At 34.7% G+C, this 25,315-nt stretch overlaps 2 protein-coding genes across 8 annotated transcripts in view; one reads left to right on the top strand and one right to left on the bottom strand.

Annotated features, from left to right (window-relative positions):
* LOC137408299 (streptococcal hemagglutinin-like) overlaps positions 1–9,719 on the bottom strand; it is a 76,387-nt gene extending 66,668 nt beyond the window's left edge. For all 7 annotated transcript variants that reach the window (XR_010980068.1, XM_068094760.1, XM_068094765.1 and 4 more), the window contains exons 1-2: positions 9,640–9,719; positions 4,583–4,696 (exon numbers count right to left, since the gene is read on the bottom strand). Coding sequence is in view for 6 of the 7 variants with exons in the window: in XM_068094760.1 (XP_067950861.1) it covers positions 4,583–4,598 (16 nt within the window). In the remaining variant the exon portion in view is untranslated. The remainder of the gene's footprint in view (positions 1–4,582; positions 4,697–9,639) is intronic.
* A 4,635-nt stretch (positions 9,720–14,354) lies between these two features.
* LOC137408005 (protein ELYS-like) overlaps positions 14,355–25,315 on the top strand; it is a 76,691-nt gene continuing 65,730 nt past the window's right edge. Inside the window, exons 1-5 of the mRNA XM_068094396.1 lie at positions 14,355–14,451; positions 15,959–16,230; positions 17,406–17,532; positions 21,222–21,428; positions 22,316–22,424. Of these exons, the coding sequence (XP_067950497.1) occupies positions 14,355–14,451; positions 15,959–16,230; positions 17,406–17,532; positions 21,222–21,428; positions 22,316–22,424 (812 nt within the window). The remainder of the gene's footprint in view (positions 14,452–15,958; positions 16,231–17,405; positions 17,533–21,221; positions 21,429–22,315; positions 22,425–25,315) is intronic.

Raw genomic sequence — 25,315 nt, 5'->3', positions numbered from 1 at the left:
GTGTAGTATGATAAATATAAATATTATGGGATATAGTATGCGCAGAATTTTGAAACCTGTAACATAAATGCAGAAATGAGCAAGTTTGGGGTAAGGGATTCCAAACTACGGCGGTCTCGTGTGGCTGCGATTAACTGTTCGTTTTTGAGCTTTTAAGAGCTTGTAATCATATTTCCACATATTTTACACCTACATCACAGCAGAGTAAAACATGGTTTATAATAGTATGGTTTTATAGTAAAACAAAAGTTTATAAACTGAAGCATACGATGGTAGATGTAGTATGCTGGTGTTACAAAATAGACACCAACATACTACATCCACCTTAAGAACTTTCTGTTGCTACAACCTTTAATTTACTAACATTATAATTAATTATAACTGCAAGCAATAAAAATAATTCCTCGTAACAGAAGGCAATATTATATAGTATACTAGCTCCAAATCCGGTGTTGCCCAAGATTTCTTTCATGTTTAATCAGAGGGCCTGCAGTACGCATGTAGATTTGCAACGTAAATTGCTACACCGCTTCCATGAAAACAATACCTCAACATGTTCACTGAACACGATTGTTCCTAATGCATGCAAAGGTGCAATCTTCAGTTTCTAACCTGATAAGTGTTTTAAGAGGCTGGTTCTCAGGAATCAGATGAAGTTTTAAAACCAAATATCTTTGGCGGACGAGTGAAAGGCTCAAAGCATATGCATGCGGAGTTTGAATAATGAATAACAAGTAACAGTTGGTCATCTAATAGTAATATATGCTAGTGAATTGAAGGTTGTAGTAACAGAAAGTTCATAAACTGAAATGTATGATGCAGGATGCAGTATGTTGGTGTCATGAAATAGTAACCGATGTTTGTCATATTGAAGACAGAACTCGGTAAGCCAAGCAGTGCCAGTTTGTCACATGACAGAGCATATTCTGGTTGCTACTTAAGTGTTATTAAAATACTAACTAATAAGACACAAAGGATAGGTCATTTGTCGCTCGATATAAAACATTCTATTCATAATAAATTAATATAAATACCATTAGATAACCGCATGAATGCGTTGCTAAACATGCTCTATGGAATTCTGGTGAGCCGCGGTTAGAAGATGTCACAGATGAAAGACAAGGGTGGAGCCTTTAAGAAGAGAGCCAATAGCTTTGATGCAAGGGCGTTAGATAATTTGTCAACTTACACACAATTATCATGTCAGGATGAGTTTTTCAGAGGGTTTTAAATGTTTGACTATTCTGTATATATAATCGATGATAAATGCAGCTCGCAATGACTAGCGTCTGCAGATGCTTGTCCGATGTTACCCTGAAATCGATTCCATTTTTGTGTATATAAGGATTAGCATATGCCGAGTGCAATGAGCAAATTGGATGCCTCTTAATTATGTGAATCTAATCTGTCTATCATTTGTCTAGTGGACACAAATCAATGAGTCGCTAGTCGTTTGTGATCTTTAACTTAACCCAAAGTGTGAACCCTTACTCCTAATACAGTCGAGCCCCTTATCTGTAATACAGTCGAGCCCCATTTTTTCCACATCCCCAGACTTTTAATTGTGTGCGGCAGTGTCTGTCCAAAGAATGACAACTTTGACCGATGGGCCGCTCTCGTGACAGATGACGTGTGCAGAGTGACAGAATGTTCTCGTGACAGCGATGCGGGCGCATGAGTTTCCTGTTAGAGTGTTGTACTGTAATTTTCGTTTGTTATTATTACTGTTATTAATACTATACTTTACTATATTGCATGTATAACCATATTCTACTCTCTCATGTGTACATTATATGCATATTGTAGCCTAGGGTCATGGGTGTGAGATACTACAGTCAATGTACAGTACTCAATTTTTAATGTCTGGACTTTTCAATGCCTGGACATGAATCAGTCTGTATCAGTCTGTAACCAACGAGGGTTACCAATTGTCTCTGTATCAGTTTAGCTAATACCAACTGTAAAACCATGGCTAGAAAAAATGGTGTTTGGCAATGAGTGTTTGGTCCATAACTCTGATGCCAACAACACATACTTTCGATGATATCAATGCATCCTTGTGATGGCATCAGCAATGCTTCTAATGTTATCCACACGTATGCCCAATGTATCGACACAAACACCTAATTCCAATGACATCAACATTGAGTCTAGCTTATTGATACTGGTTTTCATCGTTTCGATGTCAAGTCTAATTCTGTTATTGTTGAGTATCCATTTTCCCGCTTGTAAATGTTACAGAAAAAAATACCCTGCTTTACAATAACTTAAATCGTTTACGTCGTATATATATATATGTATTACTTTATTGGCAATCATAACGTTACGCCATCGCCAAAACCTAGCTGAAAATCGATACCCTTAAACGCCAGCGACTAAACTACGACTAAACATTGTATAAAAACCTAAAGAAACTCATAGTTTCAGAAAATTACAAGCTACAAAGTTTTGTTAAAAGAACAGTCAGAATGGAGACAAACAGTGAAAAGACACTTTCTTTTCCACAAACAGAAAAAACACTCAGGCCGGCAGAAACATTTAATGCATCGCAAGCTACAAAAAATATTCTAAAATATGCAGAATGTTAGGTGGCTTACGGTACAGCTGTGCAATACCTAGTAAATGGAAAGTTTTACTAAAATTTTACAGTTTTAGAGCTCTATCAGCCACAGATTATTAGATAAAGTTTTAGTATAAGTCTATGAAAGTTTTAGCATAAGTCTATGAAAGTTTCAGCATAAGTCTATGAAAGTTTTAGCATAAGTCTATGAAAGTTTTAGCATAAGTCTATGAGCGCTTTAACATAGGTCTATGAACGTTTTAGCATAAGTCTATGAAAGTTTTAGCATAACTATATGAAAGTTTTAGCATAGGTCTATGAAAGTTTTAGCATAAGTCTATGAAAGTTTTAGCATAAGTGTATGAAAGTTTTAACATAGGTCTATGAACGTTTTAGCATAAGTCTATGAAAGTTTTAGCATAACTATATGAAAGTTTTAGCATAGATCTATGAAAGTTTTAGCATAAGTCTATGAAAGTTTTAGCATAAGTCTATGAAAGTTTTAGCATAAGTCTATGAAAGTTTTAGCATAGGTCTATGAAAGTTTTAGCATAGGTCTATGAATGTTTTAGCATGGGTCTATGAATGTTTTAGCATGAGTCTATGAAAGTTTTAGCATGAGTCTATGAAAGTTTTAGCATAAGTCTATGAAAGTTTTAGCATAGGTCTATGCAAGTTTTAGCATAAGTCTATGAAAGTTTTAGCATAAGTCTATGAAAGTTTTAGTATAGGTCTCTGAAAGTTTTAGCATAAGTCTATGAAAGTATTAGCAAGTCTATGAAAGTTTTAGTATAGGTCTATGAAAGTTTTAGCATAAGTCTATGAAAGTTTTGGCATAGGCTTATGAAAGTTCTTTTACCTTTTTGAAATGTCATAGGCCTAATGGCTACCTACATTCTACAGCTTGTGATAGTAAAAACTACCTTGACAGGATAATATTATTGACAGTATTGATTCTTGTGGTGACTTTTTCAGTTGACAGACATAAACAAATTGCAGTTGTTGTATCTGACTTCATAATAAAAGGTTGCCATGTTGATGCAATTAGAAACAACAAGCTACAAACGCTTGGCTGACTGCTTCTCAACAGCGGTGAGTGCTTAAAGGAACACATGATACTGGATATTCCTGTAGCCTTCGCCTCATTTGATTATCTACTGATGCCATAACTGAGCAGGTACTTAGGCAAGTGTGAACTCCACCTAACGAGCTTACGGATACTCGGAATGCTTAAGATGATCAGCTAGCGAAGACTGCTGGCATTTAAAAATGTTTTACGCAACGTAAACAACATATACCGGTATCGACTAGCGAGTTGAAACCAGCCTAGTGGTACCTCTGCGGTTGAATACACAAACTTGTATTACACAAACAAATCTATAGGAAAGCCTGTCGGCGGAGAGGTACCAAGGCTGGTTACTATATCGTTGTCGATGCCACAATACTTTGGTGATTGTCGGCAATAACGATGTTCACAATAACGATGTTCACACTATAACAAACCTATGAGCGTTTGAATCAACGAATGCAATGGGATATAGCGTTCTATTTTTTTGTAAAGTTTTTTCTGATAGAACCTCTTTGTTTCTGTGAGCGCACCTTCAAATACTAGTCCCGCAGCAATTATCATAAACAGAAATAAATAGATTATCCTAGCCATGAGAGCGAATCACAGTCGTCGACATGGTTCACATTGTACAGGCTGTCGTTGATGCTCGGCAAACTATCGGAAAAGTTTGACTGCTGCAAACTTTCCCGGCGTATCCGTGTTGCTTCGTCTATGTCATTGGTTTACAGTGCATGTAGTTGATGAGAAATGCCGCAAGGACAACTCCAACATACGGCGATATAGTGTGAACCAGCCTTGAAGCAATAAAAATAAACATCGTTTGACCAGACGCTGCTATCAACCTCGCGTAAAAGCTTACAAGAACAAATAATATATCGTCAGCGTTACCCCAGCCAACTGCTGCGCTTCCGAGAAGACCTCGTCATCGCTACCATAAAGACAAGTATCCTTACCTTCCAGCTTCTCCATATCCAGCAGCTTGAGCAGATCCTAAATAACAGCTGACCACCTTAGTTCGCACTTAGTTCTCTTTAGAAAGTTATCCCATGGCAGACAATCCGACAGGCCTAGCAAAAATAAAGGGGCAAGATAATAAAGGCTAGCCGATATAGAACACAAGCAGCACCCCTGGGCTACCAGTTAATAGCTTATAACGAATTCACAAGCAAAGAATCAATGACACAAAATGGATAATGCACAAATTCAAAAACTCAATTTGTGAAAGAGGTTAGGTGTACTTTGTGAAATAACAAATCTGATAGAACCTTAAGTCTGACAGACCTGCATGCTGAGGTCAAATTTTAAAAGTTATATACTGACAGGCAAATGTCAACTATCAAATGTCAACCATTTAAATGGCAACTGTCAAACATTAACAGTTAACCGTTAACGGACTAATAGTAACATTTAAATGTTAACAGCCAAATGTTAACAGCTAAACTTTAACAGTCAAACATTAACTGTAAAATGCTAACAGTTAAACGCTGACAAACTAATTTAACAGTTAAATGCTAATGGTGAAATATTAACAGTCAGATGTCAACAGCTAGACGCTAGCAGTCCAATGTTAACAGTAAAATGTTAACAGTAAAGTGCTAACACTCATATTCTAATACTCAACTGTTAACAGTCAAACACTGACAGTCAAATGCTAACAGACCAACGTTAAAAGTTGAATGCTAACAATCCAATGTCAACAGTTGAAAGCTAACAGTCATATGACAACAGCTAACTGCTAGCAGCTAAATGTTAACAGTCAAATGCTAACAGCAAAGTGTTAACAGTCAAATGCTAAATTTAAAATGTTAACAGTTAAGTGTTAACAGTCGAACATGAACAGTCAATCAAATGCTAACAATGAAAAGCTAACAGTCAAATAATATTGCAACCATAATACAGATCCTTTGCAAGGCTTCCACCAACAAACAAAATCATTGACTAAACACAGCGTTAGCTGTAATAGACCGCTGAGAAGCGGTAGCAGTAGTAACAGATAAAGTTGAAGCCAGTAAGGATATGACATGCATTACAAAATTAGAAAGGCCAAACCGCTCTCCTGGCAAATGCTTAGCACCTTTTTTTGGCACTTATCAGTTTGCTTCCGTTGCGCTTTGTCTTTGTTGCAGTGTTACGCATGAGAGACACAACCGATCTCTGTTGTGCATGTGTGTTACATGAAAAAGCTTGAATCTTATTAATAAGAGAAATTGGAGCATTTTCGATGGATCCACGCTATGCGTGCGCTCAATTGTTAGATTTAATCTTCTAGTCCGACTATCACTGGGTCGGATTTGTTGGCGTTTGATCAGCATATTCCTGTGTAGCTTACATCTCATATGCTAATTATTTTAGCTATGAGTGCATTGTTCCGTTTTTAGAAAGTTACTTAAACGACTGGCTCATTACCGGAATAGTTCATAAGAGTGGCTAACGGGTGAAAAAGGCCAAAAGTTTTGTTGCAAATATATGTACAATGATGCTATACTTAAAAAAGAACAAGTAATAATAAGATAAGCGATGAGGTCATGTAAGTCCCACATGGTTAACCTTCTGTTAGGATTAGAAGGCAAGAGCAAATTCTAGATAAACTAAATCAGCACTCCATTATAACGTCTTAGTCCGACAAACTTAATAGCAATCAGGGATGATATATGTTCAGCGAATAGCAAAACAACTTAGATACATGATAACCCTTTATCTAATCTTTCCTCGTACAGAATGAATTAAAAACATTTTCATAGCCAACAACAGGATTTGCAACAGCACTGGAAGAGTTATAGACAGCTATTAAAACTAGCTTTCTGTTTCATCTCCAGAGGTATCTGGGGGAGCAGATATCAGGTAGGGTTTGCAAAATAGCATGATATCTACCAGGTGTCTAGTAAAAGTACCAGATAGTAAATTCACTAAAGCAACTTTCTGCATATATACGTATAAGCCATCGATGTAAGTTTTAATTTGAAATTACTTTGTGTAGTTGATACATACTTGTACCGAGCATATTACATAGAATATTAAAGATCAACTTACCCAAAATGTCAGTAGATTTTATCAGAAAGTATCAATCATTCGTGATTGTTTATGATGTCTGAAGTGATCTGATTGCCAGGATGTTTCAAGATTAAAATCGACAATACTTGATCCCGGTTTAGACACTCCAAAGAGAATTAGGTGCAAAATGACATTATTAGTTGCTATTGTTGCTATAATCGATATCAGCTATTGCGGTCAAGTTGCAGCGTTTCACGTCTCTATTCTGTCGGTCTCTTTACAACTAAAGATATCATAATCCGCACTTTTGCTTGATCTGAGCATTTTAACCGTGATCGAGTTTTGCCAGTTTCAATGTTGAAAAATCCTGCCAGTCGGGTCACCTCAGACTTCGGAAATAATCACTAATGATAGAAAAATATCGATACCTTCTGATAAAAGCTACCAAAATTTTGTGTTAGTACCCGAGAGCATAACTAGCCATCTTACATGTACATTTCATTTCAGGGCTGTATGTGATAGGCATTGAGCTATAGTGCATTGCAAAATAGCCGAACATATATTACTGATGTTCAGCTATTTTGCAAGTAATAATAAGATAAGCGATTTTCTTCAATGTTTTTAAAATGAAAACGCTTAAGCGGCCTTATTCGTCATTTGCAAGCATCCATTTTGACAACACATTTAATTAGACAACAATAAAATCATTATTAAATAATAAGCTGAAAAGTAATCGATAATCCCTTGGAACTCATCTGTTACTTTACAACTTAAGTCTATCATTCAATGTGTCAAAACAACTTCTGCCATATTCCAAAGTCACAAACACAAATTGGCGAGTCTAAGAGATGCTGTCTAAAAACACTGGTTACTGACTGACTCCATCTATGTGAGTTTTTAAGGATGAAATAATGATTTTATGGCAACCGCTACCATCACTTCAACCGAGTCATGGCCACAAGTTACAAACTGCAATAGGCTTTATGATGCCACAGACGTTATCTCGGAATTATATGATATGCTTACGATGGATAACAGCCTTCTCAAAGCAGCGCGAGTACTCCTTAAGCACATGCTTGCACTGATCTAAAGATAAAGCTAAGTGCTAGTCGATACGAAGCAACTTTGATGGCAATAAGAACATGATCCAGTGAGCGGCATCACAATTGAGCGCTTGTTACACTAGGAGCAGCCATCAATTAGCTCCTTGATGATGCCAAAGAAGTCTAGCTAGTAAAATGCATGAGGTAATCGCACTTAGCATCTATTAATAAAGCCTTGAATCACTCAGTACTCAAATTACAGATGGAGAGCGCTTCATTTGTTTGTTAAAAAGATTATGACCTTAAAAAATGAGAGGTTACTTTACCAAGGTCGGATGCCACACTATAATGCTGTTGGAACTTTTTAATGAGAGCTGAATTGTAATATCCTTGCGGTATTGTACTTGCACATTGTAACACACAACCGGTATCTATCAGCAAAAGCTATGTCATATTTCATAGTTTCTTATTTCATAAAACTTTTTCACAAAGGCTTGGGCGATCGCAAAAATATTTCGTGAAGTATCAGCCAATCTACAAAGCAGTATTTTGCTACTTTTTAATTAGTTTCTATATACTACCTTACGCGACTACATGTTCTCATGATTTGTAAATCTAGGTTGTGTCAATCAGCCAAATAGTTAATTAATTATATGTTCAGGTTGACACCCATTCTTGCTTTTGCATAAGCTTGCTTGAGTTAAACACTTCAGAGGTAATATGACGAAAACTGCAGAATAGAAAACAACCTAACTCATAACTTCTTTGGTTGCACTAAATATAAAAGCATTGATACTAAATGACATATCAAGTTATGATACTTCTTAATTTAGCTCCAGACTACTCCTTAGTGAAACCAATGATATACAGGGGCTGTATATCATTGGTGAAACTACAGAGGGTTTCCAAACAACAACACTCAAAAAGTGATAATTGCAATTAACCTTCTTAATATGTTGTAAAAACTGTAAAAAACTGATTTGATCGGTTCTACATGAGCTATCAACACCAACTATTGAGTAGCAGAATGTCAAAAAGTTAGCAAAAAGGAATTGTAGCTATGCCAGAACATTTAAAAAAATACATATAGCACTAAAAGAATGTTGAAATATATCGTGCACTACTGACTTGAGTTTTTCACATGTAGGCCTATAATCCGCAACATAAGACATACATTTCAACTCTACTGAATAAAGTGATGAATGTTTAATTTAAACTGCCCCTTTGATTTTAATCTTATTATTTTGTAACTTATAAAATACAGTTACATCACAAAAGCTAACCCAAGCTATGGTAGTTACAAGTTGTGAATTTCAACTACTAACCAATTATGATGAAATTTTTTTACCATGGAACTATTTTACATGCATATAAGTAAACTGAAAAAGTCTCAAAAGTTACCTTAGTTCAAACTAGCAAACAAAAAAACTTGTCGACCTAATTCACGCAATTTACGTATACGTATAAGTTTTTTTTGCAGGACTGCTTTGCATGTGCAACAGTATTAACAACCAGTATGAACTACTGCACATACCTTGCAAATTTTTTTTACCAGATTCTTAGTCAGCTGTTTTTTAAAACAATGATAAAACAGTAAGCTTTGTCCACTTTAGTATACCACAATTAGAAGCCAAGTTCTTACATTTTCTAATATTTTTCTAATATAATATTGGTTTTGTCAGGTAGTTAACTTTAAACATGATCAAATTGGCTCACCAGCTTTGTAGTAAATATAAAAACCAAAGTACACTTACTGCTATTCTGATTTTTACATTGCAAAACTGAATTCATACAGATTTAGCGCATATGTTTCAACTGAGGCATTACCAAAGCTTGTGCAAATGACAAACAACACTCCGATACGCTATTTTGGAAAGAAAAACAATACGTAAAATAACTTTTGCAATCGTAAAATACTTTAGTATAAAAGATCATGCTAACGTTAGAATCTTAATAATAGATGTAGTTTAACATACATGTACATTCGGAAAACAACTTCAATCACCGGCGCAGACTTATCTGGCCCTGGACGCAACTTGAACGAAGTGAAAATCGAACTTCGATGTGAAGGGATTCCCCACTAGCCTGACAAAATTTAGGAACAGCGAAATCGTGGAGTCAAATATTCACGTGCATATAAAAGTCTCCGCTTCAACGTTTGGCGACAAAATAAGATTTACGGCTATAAACATCTAAACGGCTATAGAATCACCCGAAATAAATTTAACCCGAACAGCGGACGTGGATGACCAGGGAGCGCAAACACTACAAGAAAGCGCAATGCGGTGTTTCGTTTTAAGCGCTTGATGTGCTCTATTTATTATTTTTTGATTTCAAGTATACTAAAGTTTTGAGCGCTGAGTTAACAGATATCCTATTCAATCACATTTCCAAAGTTTCTAGTTAGAGTTGGCAACCTTTGTAGGTGCTGATAAGGGCAATAAATTAAAGTTGCATAGTATGCTGAGAATGGACGAATTTGTAGTTTTTGGCGTTTAGGTTGTTGAAACAAGATACTGAATGAATGGAAGGTTACCTTTAATTGTTATATTGATTAAAAGTTGAACTCAAGTTGAAATTTTCATGTTTGGCATGTTTTAACTCGAATTGGTGCTGGAGTAAAATAGTTTGTTAAGTCAAGTCTGTTGAAGCGTTTTTGTCGCTAGCTTTGTGACTGACAGACCAAGAGCTTTCTATATAGAAATATAACGTTGCTTGTATTAATTTAGCACACTCAACTTTTATTTGCAAAGCTAATTCATACGTTGAAGCAAATGTTCTCATGAGTATGCCCGCTGATTTCTTAAATTCATTCATAGACCGCAAAACCTTTGGTAACTCATTATTAAAGACTGCTGCGGTCCTCAAAACAAATGCATTATGTAAAAATACGTCAAAAATTGTATGTGAAAAAACCTTGAAGCTGTACTTAATGCCAAAGTTATGATATGATGACATTAAGCATTATTAAATGTCATCTACCGTTACCTTTTAATATGCTTAGTTTATATTTTCAAAAAATAATGACCTGTCTTTCTTCCACAAAGCTCGGCAGTTTAATTGTTCTTTTTTTAGTACAGAGATTGAATAAACAGCATTGTTTTTTTAAAATAAATTGTGCTACAGTTAAATTTTCTTAAACGTGATTGTAAAGCTCTGACTCAATAAGTTTCTTAAGGATATACATTCATATTGCATTTTACTCCTACTTCAATATAATCCTGATTTTAAATATGAAGTTGTGCATATGTTTTGTTATGACATTTTTAATTACAAATTAACAAAAAGTGTGCTTCACGATTCACTAGCCAGAGACCTGGATAAAATATGGATCTGGGCTGAATTGTATTAAAATTAAAGTTAATTAAATGAAAAGAAATATCTAAAACGATATGCCTCTGCATGAAAAAAAGCCAGATTCGTATGATTGGCAATTGCATTTACAGAAAATCTGACCCATTGTTCATGGCTCTCCCTCAATCCACCTGCTTCAGCGCAAACATTGCGATTAACAGGCCACTAATGCGATTATTTGGATCCAAATCATTGCGACTAACAATATTGTGGCTATTTCATCACTACATGTTATTACGTTTGCATCGTTCCATGAAAGGTGACATTTGCTAACCATCCCTATTCTATTCTACTCAATTTTTGTTTGTTTGTTGCATTTATTTATTTACTTTATTTATATAAATCTAAGTGTTCGTATTTTGTTGCTCTTTCGTCTGTATGTCTAATTTTAATGTTAAAGTTTTGGGAATGGAAAACCGCTTCACATTGAAATTGAATTTTGAAACCTCGGTTCTGTAGACAGGCGTGGTATCCACTACTCCACACAGCCTACTTGCCATACTATGGATTGTGTTTGTGATTGTGCACATATTTATTACCCCTGTCAATTTTTAATGGCGATTAGTTAAAATACGCATGTTGCAGTTAGCATACTTGAACTACTAGAAAAAAAAATGTGCTCAGAACATTCCAAAAAACTATAAATATATGTACATGTATATATAGCATAAACTTAATTAAACTTATTGTGTTCTAGAAGTCTACAAAACTTGCTGCTCTATTATGTATGGTATGTATGGTCGGAGATGATAATGAAAGTGAGTTTATAATTGATAACAAAGACAACAACTACTTGGGTGATCACAATTATGGGGCTACCCATAATTACGATCACCTCTGTAAATATCGCTATTACAAATATACATGATGATTATTATGGCTATTAAAATCTTAATAGCCATTAATCCGTTAATTTAAAACTTAAATTAAGGGGTTTGTTTATTTCAGCGTGTTCTATGAAATAAACAAACCCCTTAATTTAAAAGTTAGAGTTGGTAATTAAAATGTTGATTAAAAATAAATATTCTGTGTAAAAAACCTTTTTTATTACCTGTGCAACGCCAAGGATTCAGCTCGTGTAACAATAAATAAGACCTTGAGCGATCTGATTCAGAAGATATGTTTTAGACTCTCTCCAAAAATACCATCACCCTCAATATACATAGGAAGATTATCTTTCACCTTTTTAAAATTTTTTTTCAGGTTTTAGAGTGATTAGCTCGCTCGAATGTTGCAGTTCTAATAGGTGCCTAAATATTTAGATTAGGTGAGATCATAGTGTGGTTTTCAACAGCCAAAAATTATTTTGTGACCCGTATGATAACCGTAAACCCTCGTGTATAAGCTGCATCTTTAAAACCTAAAACTTTGTTTGAAATTTTTGGGTACGACTTACACATCCAGTCTAAAAATTATATCTATAAACTTCTGACTATGTTAGGGGTTACGGTACTTTTTAGAATGCGCAAATGCTAAAAATAATTTATTTGAACAATAGGATGTTAGGAAAATACCCTGTAGGCCTACTTGCACTGATGTAATGAGATCATTAGTCGTATTCGCTCTCATGCACTTTATACATACTGTATACATGTAACTCATAAGTCAGCTTTCAAGGTTTGGGATGTTGTCTATGCATGGTGACGTGAATACTTTGAGGATTTGTGGTATATTAAACTTCGCAAGCTCAAAGGTGATGAACATGATGCTTTGCTTCTTGCACAGTTCAACCAAATGCAAGTTTTATTGCTTCTAAGGGATAAGGGTAGAGGTCTTGAGAAGTTGTAGTTTTATAACTTGAGCCAGTTTTGAAACGCCACAAGTATAGCCAAAAGTTCACTGGGGAAAATATTCCGTGTCATATTCGCGGGCACATTAAAATGCATATTAATGAAACATTTTAATCATGATCAAGTTTTATCGATTTTAATCTTGAAACATCCTGATAATCAGATCACCTCAAACATCAAAAACAATCACAAATGATAGACAAATACTTTCTGATAAAATCAACAAAATCTTTGTGTAAATTCATCTTTGATACAGCCAAGTTTGAACAGTTTGGTTCTATTAGGTTTGAATATTACAAGTGAATGTGTTTGATAATTGACAAACTTACAACACAATCAGTCATCACAGATATGTAACAGTCAGATAAAATGATATAAACATATAAATAATCTGCATATATAAATAACACCAAGACGTTGCAATAAATTGATTCCATTTGCGTCCACTAGCAGTGTCGGTACATTTTTGGAACTTGCATGTACGCTACAGTGGTAGACGCTGCAGTGGTAGACGCTACAGTGGTAGATGGCACTTTTTACATTTTTGTTTTCTGACGTTATCTTGATCCTGCATTTTCATCTACAAATAGATAGTTTTTCTATTTATTCAGCAAATATATTTTTGTTCATTGTCTTTTTGATAAATATTTGACATTTTCTTTAGTTTATTTAGTCTTGGTTGGAATTTTGTTCACCACTAATCTGCAACTAGTTACTAATTTCATCTATATTTAACAGTCTAAACTTTAAAGTGTACTAAAGCTGACTATTGTGTTGCTATATATAGGCTAACTTTTTAAACATTGCCAGAAATTGTTATTCTTTACTTCATAGTTTCATCTGTGCTGCCTTGCAATATTTACATATCATTAAAACAATGATCATGAGCTAGGTATTGCTTATCCGTTATTGAATGACCATCAATCACAATTGCGAATATTTTAGCACTGACCAAAACAAAAAACATAAATCAAAAACCAAATATTTTAGCTAGCCACAAGATTTTTATGTCAATCACAAAATATTTGTCATTCACATCTAAACTTCACGGTCTATGTTTCAAATTACTACTTTTGAGTTTTTCAGTAGCATATAATGAACTGTTATATTTTTTCGTGCTAAATGAACTATAGCAAGGAAAAACTGATGTTCACAATCTTTTTTAAAGTAAATATTTGTAGGAGCATTTCCTGTATGTTTTTCTTTTTCGATAATCATGCTATTCTCTAAAGACTTTCAATTTCTATAAATCCCGCTGTTGATAGATGCTACCAGTAAAAAAGAAATGTGAGTTAGTATCTTAGTACTTAGGATCCAGCTACAGGACATGCGTATCGACTATCTTGTTTGATATTTTCTAACACCTAATTTGGTTGAATCAAGTTCCATTTGTTGAATGAGTTGTTGTACCACGATATTCTCATCCTAGAAGCTAGTAAACAGCAGATCATGTATTGAACATGTTTTTTTATATTGCTAATTATTGTTCCCCTTTGAATCCATGTAGCTAATTGTATTGTTAACAATATTTTAATAGCAGTCTCATGATGAATGAACAAGTGGCTGCTGTAATTGAAAATACTGCCAAATTCTCTGAAAACTTATCTCTGGACACACCAGATGTTCGTGGACTTTTCTCTAATGGTAAGCCATTTTACACTACCGCTATTTAAACATATACCAACTTGAACTTCTCACTCAGTTTTTTTATTCCAAGGTTTTTTTTCTAGTTTTCATCTCTCGAACTCTTGTTTCTTGGCTATCTTCTATTAGAAACTACAATATTTTACAAGAACCGCACCTACTAATAAACTGCACCAGAAAGTTGAATACAATATATAGTACTAAAAATATGTCTCTAGTTTTTCGTTAGAAGTAAACGTTACTTCAAGACATTTTTATTAGTTTTTCGTTAGTATATTTTTTATACTGGAACAGATTTTAATAAGTTCTGTTGAACATGAATTAGGAAATTTTTTATTTTTAAATTCGTTTTGCTTCTTGGTTTACCTTTTGGCTTCATTGTTCAATCGATCCAAACTAGAGGAGATATATTTTATCCTTTAGATCATTAGATTAGTCGCTATCTTAAATATATCTGTACTTATTAATTTTTTTTAAAGGATTGGGTATTATTATTACTGTATCCTGTTCACTATTGAGTGTTTCATATTACTTTTTTGCTTGTATTGTACTTGTATAAACTTTGTTTCGTCATTTCCTTCTGTTTAAAATACTAACTAAAACATAACTGGGGATTGATGAAACAGCTACATAGTGAAAAACACAGTATGTGAAATGTGAAGAACTTCATGCAGTCAATATTCTTCCTCTAATCACTGAGAGTACACAGTACAGCAGTCATCACAGTTCTTTGATATCATATGAAGAATCAGAGTGGGTACATCTGTGGACAGTGTTTTGACACTGACATTGAAAATAATTAATTGTACCTAATCTTTGGACATATTAATTTCTATGGTAGTTTAGAGATTTGTTGTACCCATTACTTCTGCTGGTCGTATATACTAAGTTTCCACACATTGATAGCCTTGCGACAGACCCCCGTATGGTGCTACAATGCCATCATGGAAACAGCTGTGTCACACTCATTCTGTCTGTGGTTCAGTGCCACTGTTTGGCAGCAAAACACTCGTACAATGCGGCATCTTTGTGTCATGGAAACCGCCTTAGTGACCAATGGCGTTGCGCTTGTGCGTTTCCTCAGGTCTTACTTTCCTATTGCTTCATATGCAGAAATCTGTTGTTGTTGCAACCCTCTAAATCTATGTTTTTACTTTAAACTGAAAATGGTGGAGAAGAAGGCTGTATGGACCAACCCTGAATAGCATCATAAGAAGCAGCAGTTTTTTTACGATTATCTATGGTTTTTTGTCCTTGACTTCTTAAAGATACAAATAAGGTATCGCCCAACCATCACTCTACAATAACACCCCATGAAAACATGGTCGGCATGTCGGCCCAGCCTAGCTCTTCTGCACTGGCTCACCCAGGTGTTACTACACTATCGCTGAATAGAAACTTAGGAATAGTCTTTGCACCTCGTAAGCCCTTTTTTGTTCTCTTCATCATAAACCAGAAGTTTTTCAACTCTTTTTAAAGTTAAATTTCTTCATCCTTATGTTTACAGATGGAAGCTACAGCTATTTTTATGATGGACCTTTGCTGAGAGCATTCTTTTCAAATGGAGCTTCTGTTGGTCAGTTTGATTTCTCAAAGTTGCCAACGTTTAAACCCGCAGCGGATAGCCCTGTTGATGTAGCTCCGAGCATCCTCTGCGTGGCACCATTCAACAGAGTCAATGTCCTCGTGGGGCTAGAAGATGGAAGTGGGAAAGGACAGATATACCTAGTCAATGTCGTGTTCGGGAAGATCTTACGATCGTTTGCTGTACCCTTTGCCGTGAGTTTTGTCATTTTCAGTTTTTGAATATTTTGTGATTTGCTAAGTGTTTTTCCTCATCAGAATTGTCTTTTTCATAGTTTGGTGTTGGCAGCGATATCTGGTGTTGCATTGTAATTAAAACCTTTTTTTTCGTGTTAACGTTTAGGCTGCTTTGAAGTACTTTTGCTTTAAGGTTTCACCATTGTCGTTAAAGCTGTCAGTTCTGTCTATAAGAAAAACAAATGTTTCAGCTAACTTGCCATAGGAGTTTTTTATGTTAATCAAGAAAATTTCTGTCATTTTTTATCACTAAACCACTAGGTCTATCTAATGTTTTTGGCAAATCGCTACTTTTTGATCTTTTAGTAGTTTATATTGCACCAGTTATATTTCTATTCATGCTAAATGGACTATAGTAAGGGTGAACTAGTGATAATCTCTATAATAATAAACCTTAGTTGGAGCATCCCTAAGTAACATCATGAGGGTTTAGCATGGTCGTGTTTCCATTCCCATAAAGACCATTGGTTGTGTCAGTAAGGAAAACTGTCTTTAATTGGCTGTATCTGCCAAATCAATTGCTTAGGTTATAACTTTCTGTTACTGCAACCTACAATTCACTATCTATACTCCATCACAATACTATTAGATTACAAAAATTATAAAACACTGTTCAACTCACTCAATAATTCCAGATTTCTGTATTTTCCATTTGTTTGGCATTTAACAGAAACATCATTTTGTTAATGAATACTTGTACCAATAAAAGTTATACATACATGTACTCTAACAAACAATTTTCTAACTAGAGTTTTGCGAACAAAGACAAAATTTTATGTTAAAAAGCCTTGTGGATCTGTCCTTCATTCACCATGAGTGAGATATGAAGGTTGTAAAATTTGTTTAAAGATTTTTCAGTTTGCCAATTCTTGCAAAGAACCTAATTTCCTGTCTGTAATTTTGCCATTTTTCCTAAACTTCTTTTTATCTTGTTCGGTTCAATTACTGAATGCCCTTTAGCGAAGAATCATCAATTAAACCATTGAAGTCACATGAATCACAGCGTCTTTGTATGTTTATAAAATAATCTTTCTCTTGTACTTGGTAAAAAAAATTGTTTTAACAAACCACTCTCATTCAACCGTGTTCACAGTGTGTATACACTATGGATGTAGCACTTGCATCGTTTGTAGGTTACAAGTGTCGAAACTATACACGGGGACTCAAACTGCGCTGGCCTCCCGTACATCTCTGCTGGTCTACAGACCTTCTCAGGCATTATAGCATGTGGCACAAAAAATGGTCAAATATACATTATAGGTGAGGTCTAAATTCAACTGCCGGTGTAAACAGAATTACTAAATAATTAGCATGGACTGGTTACGCATTGTTATATACAGTATCAATTATGGTTTTTGTTGAAAAGTTCTCAAATAGGTTTTACATGTCTCTTGGATAAGACATCATTCTGCTTTTAGTTTTTTTTATATTCAAATTTGTCACATGATCTTTTGCTGCAGAGGAGACAAAGGTAGAAGGGAGTAAACACAGGCCAGACGGTCTAGCTTCAATATTTCATTTAGACATAGTGATAAACTTATCTGTATATTCATTTTTCAAGTTTAATTTTTTTGTTTAAAAATTCCTTTTCTGCTTTTTTTAGTAACTAATTGTTGAACAGTCAAACCTCGACTTACCTTTATATAAAAATCTTTTGGAAGTATGACATAAAATCTGGGCAAATATTTGTTTCGACATACCAAGTAGTTACTGTATATCCCCTGCAGACATACCAAGTAGTTACTGTATATATCCCTTGCAGACATACCAAGTAGTTATTGTATATCTCCTGTAGACATACCAAGTAGTTACTGTATATCCCCTGCAGACATACCAAGTAGTTACTGTATATCCCCTGCAGACATACCAAGTAGTTACTGTTTATCTCCTGCAGACATACCAAGTAGTTACTGTATATATCCCTTGCAGACATACCAAGTAGTTATTGTATATCTCCTGTAGGCATACCAAGTAGTTACTGTATATCCCCTGCAGACATACCAAGTAGTTACTGTATATCCCCTGCAGACATACCAAGTAGTTACTGTATATCACTTGCAGACATACCAAGTAGTTACTGTATATCCCCGCATATAAGCCGACTCAAGATAAAAAGCCTTGAAATCCGAGAATTTATAAAAAAATTCGCATATAAGCCAACCCAATAAGTCGTAACACGCAATACATACCTATCAAAGCAAAAGGTTGCAGATGTGGAGTGGCTTTTGGAGGTTTAGTACAAAACGTTTCTGATTGGTGAATAGTTATATAATTAGCCTATCGTGTCTCGGCTTAATCCAAAGGAAACAATCATCTGTTCGCATCTCCTTATGACTTAAGCTTTCACTTTGCACAAACACATTTTTGTAACTAGTGAAACTCGGATAACTCACCCACGCATAGCTCGAACACATGGTTATCTCGAACGGATTTGTTTGGTCAGTTCCCACGCAATGATAAATTGCTTTAGATAACTCGATCGTGACTTTGTTAACTCGAACATTATTTTGGCCAACGGCTACCGAGACGATTGTTATCACTTTAGAATATCACTTTATTTCAAGCCATAGAGATAAACATCAACTTTTAGTAGTTCTTAGGCATCATTATTACCACTATCGGCAAAATGTTTTTGTTAACGACTTTTCTAAAGGTTTACAAAAAATTAAATTTTGCCAAACATTCGCTTTGGGATATCCCTTTGAAAGCAAGGAGAAGCGAGGTAACCTTCAGATAAACTTGAAGAAAAATCGACAAAATTGGTTTTCGTTAAAACGCTCAAAAGAAAAATGTCTTTTTTTCTGAGCGTTTCAACCGCGATCAAGTTTTGCCTATTTTAATCTGAGAACGTCCTGGCAGTCACATCACCTAAAACAAACAAACTTCAAGTAATAAGAAATTATTTATACTTTCTGAAAAAATTGTTAAAACATTACATGAGAGGCCCCTTTACTTGCAACAAGCAATCTATGCTTTTGATTTATATATAGTTTGTATATGTACTGATAAATACATGCACTTGTGACAGTGTTTTCATAACCTAAACGCTCTGATAACTCGAACACTTTCTCTCGGTCCCGTGAAGTTCGAGTTAGCCGAGTTTCACTGTATTTCTCTTTCGCTGTGATTAGATGCATTACAGCTACATAGGCTTAGCAAATTGTAGATCAATGTACTTCTGATGATTATCTATTGGGCAATAGTAGCAGTAACAGTGAGTATTTATTTTTAACAGTAATAATAATGCTGTAAGTTATAATAGTAGTAATAACTCATCTGACTCAGAACACGCTCAACTTGTCAACCACGATAGTATGAAAAAGAAAAAAATGTTCGAACTCATTCCGCAACTCACGTGGCTTTATTATAGCATCAGATAATGTAAACTTTTATGCTAATTAATTTGGTCAAATGTTATGGCATCTTATATGCGCCGATGGGAAATATTTGGTTTTACTCTCTTGTCTCAGTAAATAAATTATTTGAGAACGAAAGAGTTAATGCCAGTGGTGATAATTTTTGTTATCATTGTTATCATAACATTGTTATCATCATGTTATCATTATGTGGTTATCATTATTATGTTTTATATCTATACATATATTTCTCAAAGTATGTGTGTGGATCTGTCATTCCGGCTATAGCGCACGCTGGTTATTTTTTATTTTACTGATGCTGCCACGCATTACGATGCCCCTGTTGAGAAATATGTTTCATTAGGTTTGATTACTATATCTGAAGTCAAGGTTCTTCTCCCACGGACTATTATATTTTCTTCATATCGTTGTATTCAAAGTTTTGATGCATAGCTTCTGGTGGAACAGTAACCTTTTGTATACATGCACATTTCTATGCAAGAATTGTTATTGTTAATTTCACATATTCAGGACTTTTATTTTGTTTTCTCAGTTCGTATTTATTGTATCATTCCCAAATCATTTTTTATTGTAATCGTTGCAAAACAGACTTAATTTAGCTGTTACTTGCTAATCATTTCACGTTTACATATAAACCCTTTTATAGTCGTTTTATTTTTTTAATTTATTTGACCTGCACGAAACATTTTCCTCGTGGTATGAAGTTTAAAAGTTGTTTGACAAAGTTTGAAAACCTTTATAGTTCTTTTTATTTTCTCTCCTAATTAATTTCAATTACACAAAACACTTTTCTCATGATATGTAGTTTGAAAGTTAGAATGGCAAATGTTGTTATGTTAAATACATATCGATTTTCGGACCAAAGACTTTTTTATTATCCAGTCAACGCGGGGTTGTTCAGCTAGTTTATTAATAAAGTTGAGTTAATAAAAGCTCGAGTTGTAGTTGTTAAAATTAAGTCGAACAAATGTCATTTCAGTTGGTTTCTATCAGAGTTACACGAATAAACCAGACCCCTTAATTTTGTAAATTGTTTTTGCATTCTAGAATAGGCTTATATGCGGTACGAACATACAATGTCCAAAATTTTCCAAAATGTTTCTGTAAGCAAGCTGGTAAAAGTTAAAAAATATAATGAACAAATAAAAAGTATACGAATTAAATTAATCTAATCTGTATCTAGTGTAAGTTGGAATAAATTACCCCAGATATTTTATAGTTCACTTTATCAAACTTATTATTATATTTCTGTTTGCGTGTCTCTAGTGTAGATTAACCAACGAAACTTTTGTTCACTAGTCATTTCCTGGTTAGTTTAGTTTGTCCACGAAACTTAGATTTTTTTTATTTAGTTTCAGACATCGGTCCATATAATGCATTGCTTTTAATGCTAAGATTTAATGACTTGAAGCGTTTATCTTTATTTTTTGGTTCTGTAGCAAATTAAACAAAATTCAATGTTTTATAAAATATTTGTTTTGCCCTATGACAGTTTTAAGATATAAAGAAAATATTGAAATGGTTATAGGTTTGACAGTATTTTAATGACAACTGTTTCTTACCGTCTTGTAGATATGGCACTGGATCAGGAGGTGGTCACTCAACCAGCTTTTCAGCTCCACTGTGTTGATATACATAAGGAAGAGAATCTGCCTAACAGGAAGCGGCTCATAGCCGATAAGCATGAAGTGCTCTGCTACTCCCTTGCATTCAGAGAAAGTACCGAATACTTCACCTATATGTCAGCGGCTTGTGAAGTCCTACACTACGCTAAATATGGTTAGATATTATAATGCTTTTGTTGTGACAACTCCAAAAATTATGGTGTCAGTTGCTTTTAAATCCTACTGGGCTTGTAATACAAGGCAGAGTCGGCATATGAATGAGTGAGATGTGTGCCATCTTGCTAGAGAATATGTTATAGCTGATTGCGGTCCATTTTATAAACATGCGTACTTCAGAAACTCAAACTGAGAATGAATTACTAACTTTATTGCAATTATAAAGATATTAATAGAAATCGAGTTTTCATTTGCTTGTTGAGGCATGTTTTGAACCAAAAACTTAAGTTACAGAATCTGCAGCAATTCTATAGAACTCTGTAGAATTAAACTTCCCGACCATTCTCATAAATGTTTTGTCTTTGAGTAAATCTACCTCCTTGTTACATTACTCCAACTATTGCTCTTTCTGGTACAAAACTGTTCATATGGCTTCTCTTAGCTAATATGCTCAGAATCTACCTATAGCTAACATGGTAATGTTTTCTGAGCTTGTGTAATTTAACTAATAGTGTAGCTTGCGATTATAGCTGTTATTCTCTAAGGTATGTATGTTTCATTATTTTTTTGGTTACTAAAATTTTATTGGCTCCAGTAAAGAGAAGTTGAACCGTTATTTTGAATGTCACATGAGTCATATCAGCTTGAACGCGCAAGCACATATTTCTCCAAATAATATTTCTTTACTTCATTAATGGATTGCTGAATTTGTTAAACAATGATACACCACTGAAATGTTTGCAATTGTTATTTGTTATTCTCACTAATTGTTTTCTTATATATTCTAGCTCTAGCCATTGAGATGATTAATCTGGTTATGCCTTCCCATGACCTAAATAATTTGTGTTTATATTATAAATAGATAGATGTATAACATTTTTTCAGATGAAGTCTATATATCCTCTCTCAAATTCCTTCCACAATTGGGAAGTCTTTGTGTTGGCTACAACTTTGGCTCCTATCAGCTCTGGCGGCTTGATCTTCTCACACTTGAGTAAGTACTTACTACCATAGACATGGATTTCTTTCATTATATTCTATTGGTCGTACTCTATCGTTGTACTCTGCCATGTCTACTCTATGCCATGCCTAATGCTGTGCTAGTTTGCAATGCTCCATGAATCTGACTGAGCAAGTAGAATGATCAGTCATCCAACTACTGTGTAGCCAGTTATTTATGCAGTAGATTTTTGGTCAGCAATGTTCCGCTAAGGTATGCGCTGAGGCTAGTATGGTAGTACAACCACGCGCTATTGCAACAAACTAGATGAAAAAATTCTCGTCTTCCCGGGTCATCCTTAACAGTTTTGAACTAAGTGCGACCTTGTGAGAAGGCCTGAGCAAGATCAGTCGGATGATGGTGTAAGACAACTAGTTGGCCGGGCGCCAACTGCAGTATGGTAGAAGACACTTGTGTCATTATCACGATATCTTAAACAGAATAGTTGACCGAAATTAGTGTTTCAAAGTCAAATTACTGAATAGAGCTATTCATTCTGAGCCAATGTGGTTGTTCAGGTTTCAGGTCATTGCTAGGCTAGAAACTATGCTAAGTATTTTATCAAACGCGAAAGAAGTTTAACTTCCGCACCTCTGGCAGACCGTTCTAAATGCTCAAGTGTATATCTCTTCTTATTAGTACTATATAAATAAGCTGAAGTTGGATTAAGCCAATGAAACATCTGTTGATCTTGTATTCTAGCCATGTTATTGGTGTAGTTCTCATTACTTATGTTCAGAAGTCTAATAGTTTTCTTGAAAATGGTGCCGACACTTACTTTGTATACAAACTAGCTGTCTTACCTGTTGCAGTTTAGTGAAATGGCAACGCAATTTTTGGTGGCTACATACATTAAATTGATGAAAGTTTGTAAAATTCAAAATACAAACTTAGAGGAGCTTGTGGTTTGAGAACCTAAAAAAGAGGATGTATTGTTAATTGACAACATCAGTGTTTTTGTTTAGCCCTAGAGTAACTCAAAAGAAACTAATAATCATTCATGCTCGATAGGAAATGAAAATATACAGAAATGACAACTCCCAATTATGGTTGTATATACAGTAGTAGTAGCTATGTCAAAATTTGCAGAATATTCAGAGATAATAACTCCCAATTGATTTGATGGTGACCAGTGATCATTACACAAACATTGTAGTGCATGTATTTAGGGCATCCGTAAAGAAGTATTGTGTTGCTCATTTCACTGAATGTTTCTGTTTGACAACTTTATGGTGCTGATGAGCGGGAATATATGAACTCATTCGACTGTACAGAGAGAATTGCGTTTAGCCATAGCTGCAGCAGAATGAAACTTAAAAAACCTTGCTGGCTCGCGTTTCACTGTTGATATGTATTTACAAATTAGCTTTGAAGCCGTCTTTAACACTAAGGTAATCAATCATCAGTGAAACATTAATACTGAGGAATATTACTATGTGTGGGTGTCAGGAAACTGTGAGCTTCCTTGAAGACATTTTCCAATGAAGCATCTTGTAAATTGAAGTGCAAGAAATTAAAGATCAATTTGTTTTATTACACAAAGATTCCCTTTATTATAAAAGCATGATACATAAGCAAAGGAAACATACTTGGTATCGAAAATATGCATGGGTGTGGTATATATGTATATTTGTATACATGTATATTTGTTTGTTTGTATAAATATCAGCATCTTTATTGAGGTGTATAACAACATTAAGTCTCTACAACTTTTAGACCTCCAACAAGAAAACAATAAATAAACACAATAGTCTCAAATGAGTTGTACTTTGTCTACCCAAATTGAATAGAATTGTTAATAATTCTTTTTGTCTACATGTATGATGGAAGATATCTTTTATGCTTTATTTAAATATGATTTATATATACAGTAGTGATACAAATTATGGAACCGCCTTTGAGTTTTAGTAAACAATGCACTATAATAGCTCTCATATTAGTTATATTCAGTCCAGATATGCAAAGTTATATATCATTAGAAAGGAGATTTTATCAGCTGTCGCATTGTTTAATTTTTTTCTGCATCCAAACATAATTCCATCGCTAGTGCTGTTAAAAGTGCAACTAGTCAGGGTGTCCCAAAACAAGTCAATTTTTTCCAAAATAGTAGTCTGGTGAATGATGTCTAGAATTTCCAAATTCTTTGATCTGCTCAGTTTAACAATCATCTAAGACAACAATTGCATTGAGTGAGATGTTGTGCATTACACAATGTAACCCAAGTAGTATTGAAAAGTCCTGCTCTCAGTAAAAGTCATTCTAATAACTTCATCATCATGCCTCAACATCTCACGAAAGAAAAGCGTGCTGTAATAGTTCACCTTCATCAGCAAGGGAAATCGCAAAGGGAAATCGCAAAGGGAAATTGCAAAGGAGGTAGGGTAGATTGCTCTAAGAAAGGTGTATTTACAACAATCTGCAGATGGAAGGAAACTGTTGAAGAAAGGGCTGGTAGGGGAAGGAAAAAGCTAGCAACAGATCGAGTGACCAGACGTCTAGTAAGACCTTTCTTGGTTGATAGACATCTAACCAGTCCTCTGCTAGCCAGTGAGTTAAAAGAATCAACAGGTACAGAGTTAGCACCGTCAACTGTTTGCAAATCATTGAGAGATAATGGCTTACGAGGCTGTAAAGCTCGTAGAAAACCTTCGTTATCATCTCGGCAAAAAAACGCTCGTCTACAATGGGCAAAAGATCATGTGAATTGTTCACCAGAAGACTGGAGAGCAGTATTATTCAGCGATGAGAGCACATTTACTGTTCAAAATCACTCTGGCAACAATTATGTAAGAAGGAGACCTGGTGAAGAGTTTAAACCAGAATGTATTTTACCTACGATAAAGCATCCCACCTCAGTAATGGTGTGGGGTTGTTTCTAGGCTGCT

Source organism: Watersipora subatra, chromosome 11 (assembly GCF_963576615.1).
Source record: "Watersipora subatra chromosome 11, tzWatSuba1.1, whole genome shotgun sequence".
Lineage (NCBI taxonomy): Eukaryota > Metazoa > Bryozoa > Gymnolaemata > Cheilostomatida > Watersiporidae > Watersipora > Watersipora subatra.
The sequence above is the reverse complement of the archived record's forward strand: the minus strand, read 5'-3'. Positions and strand labels throughout refer to the sequence as shown.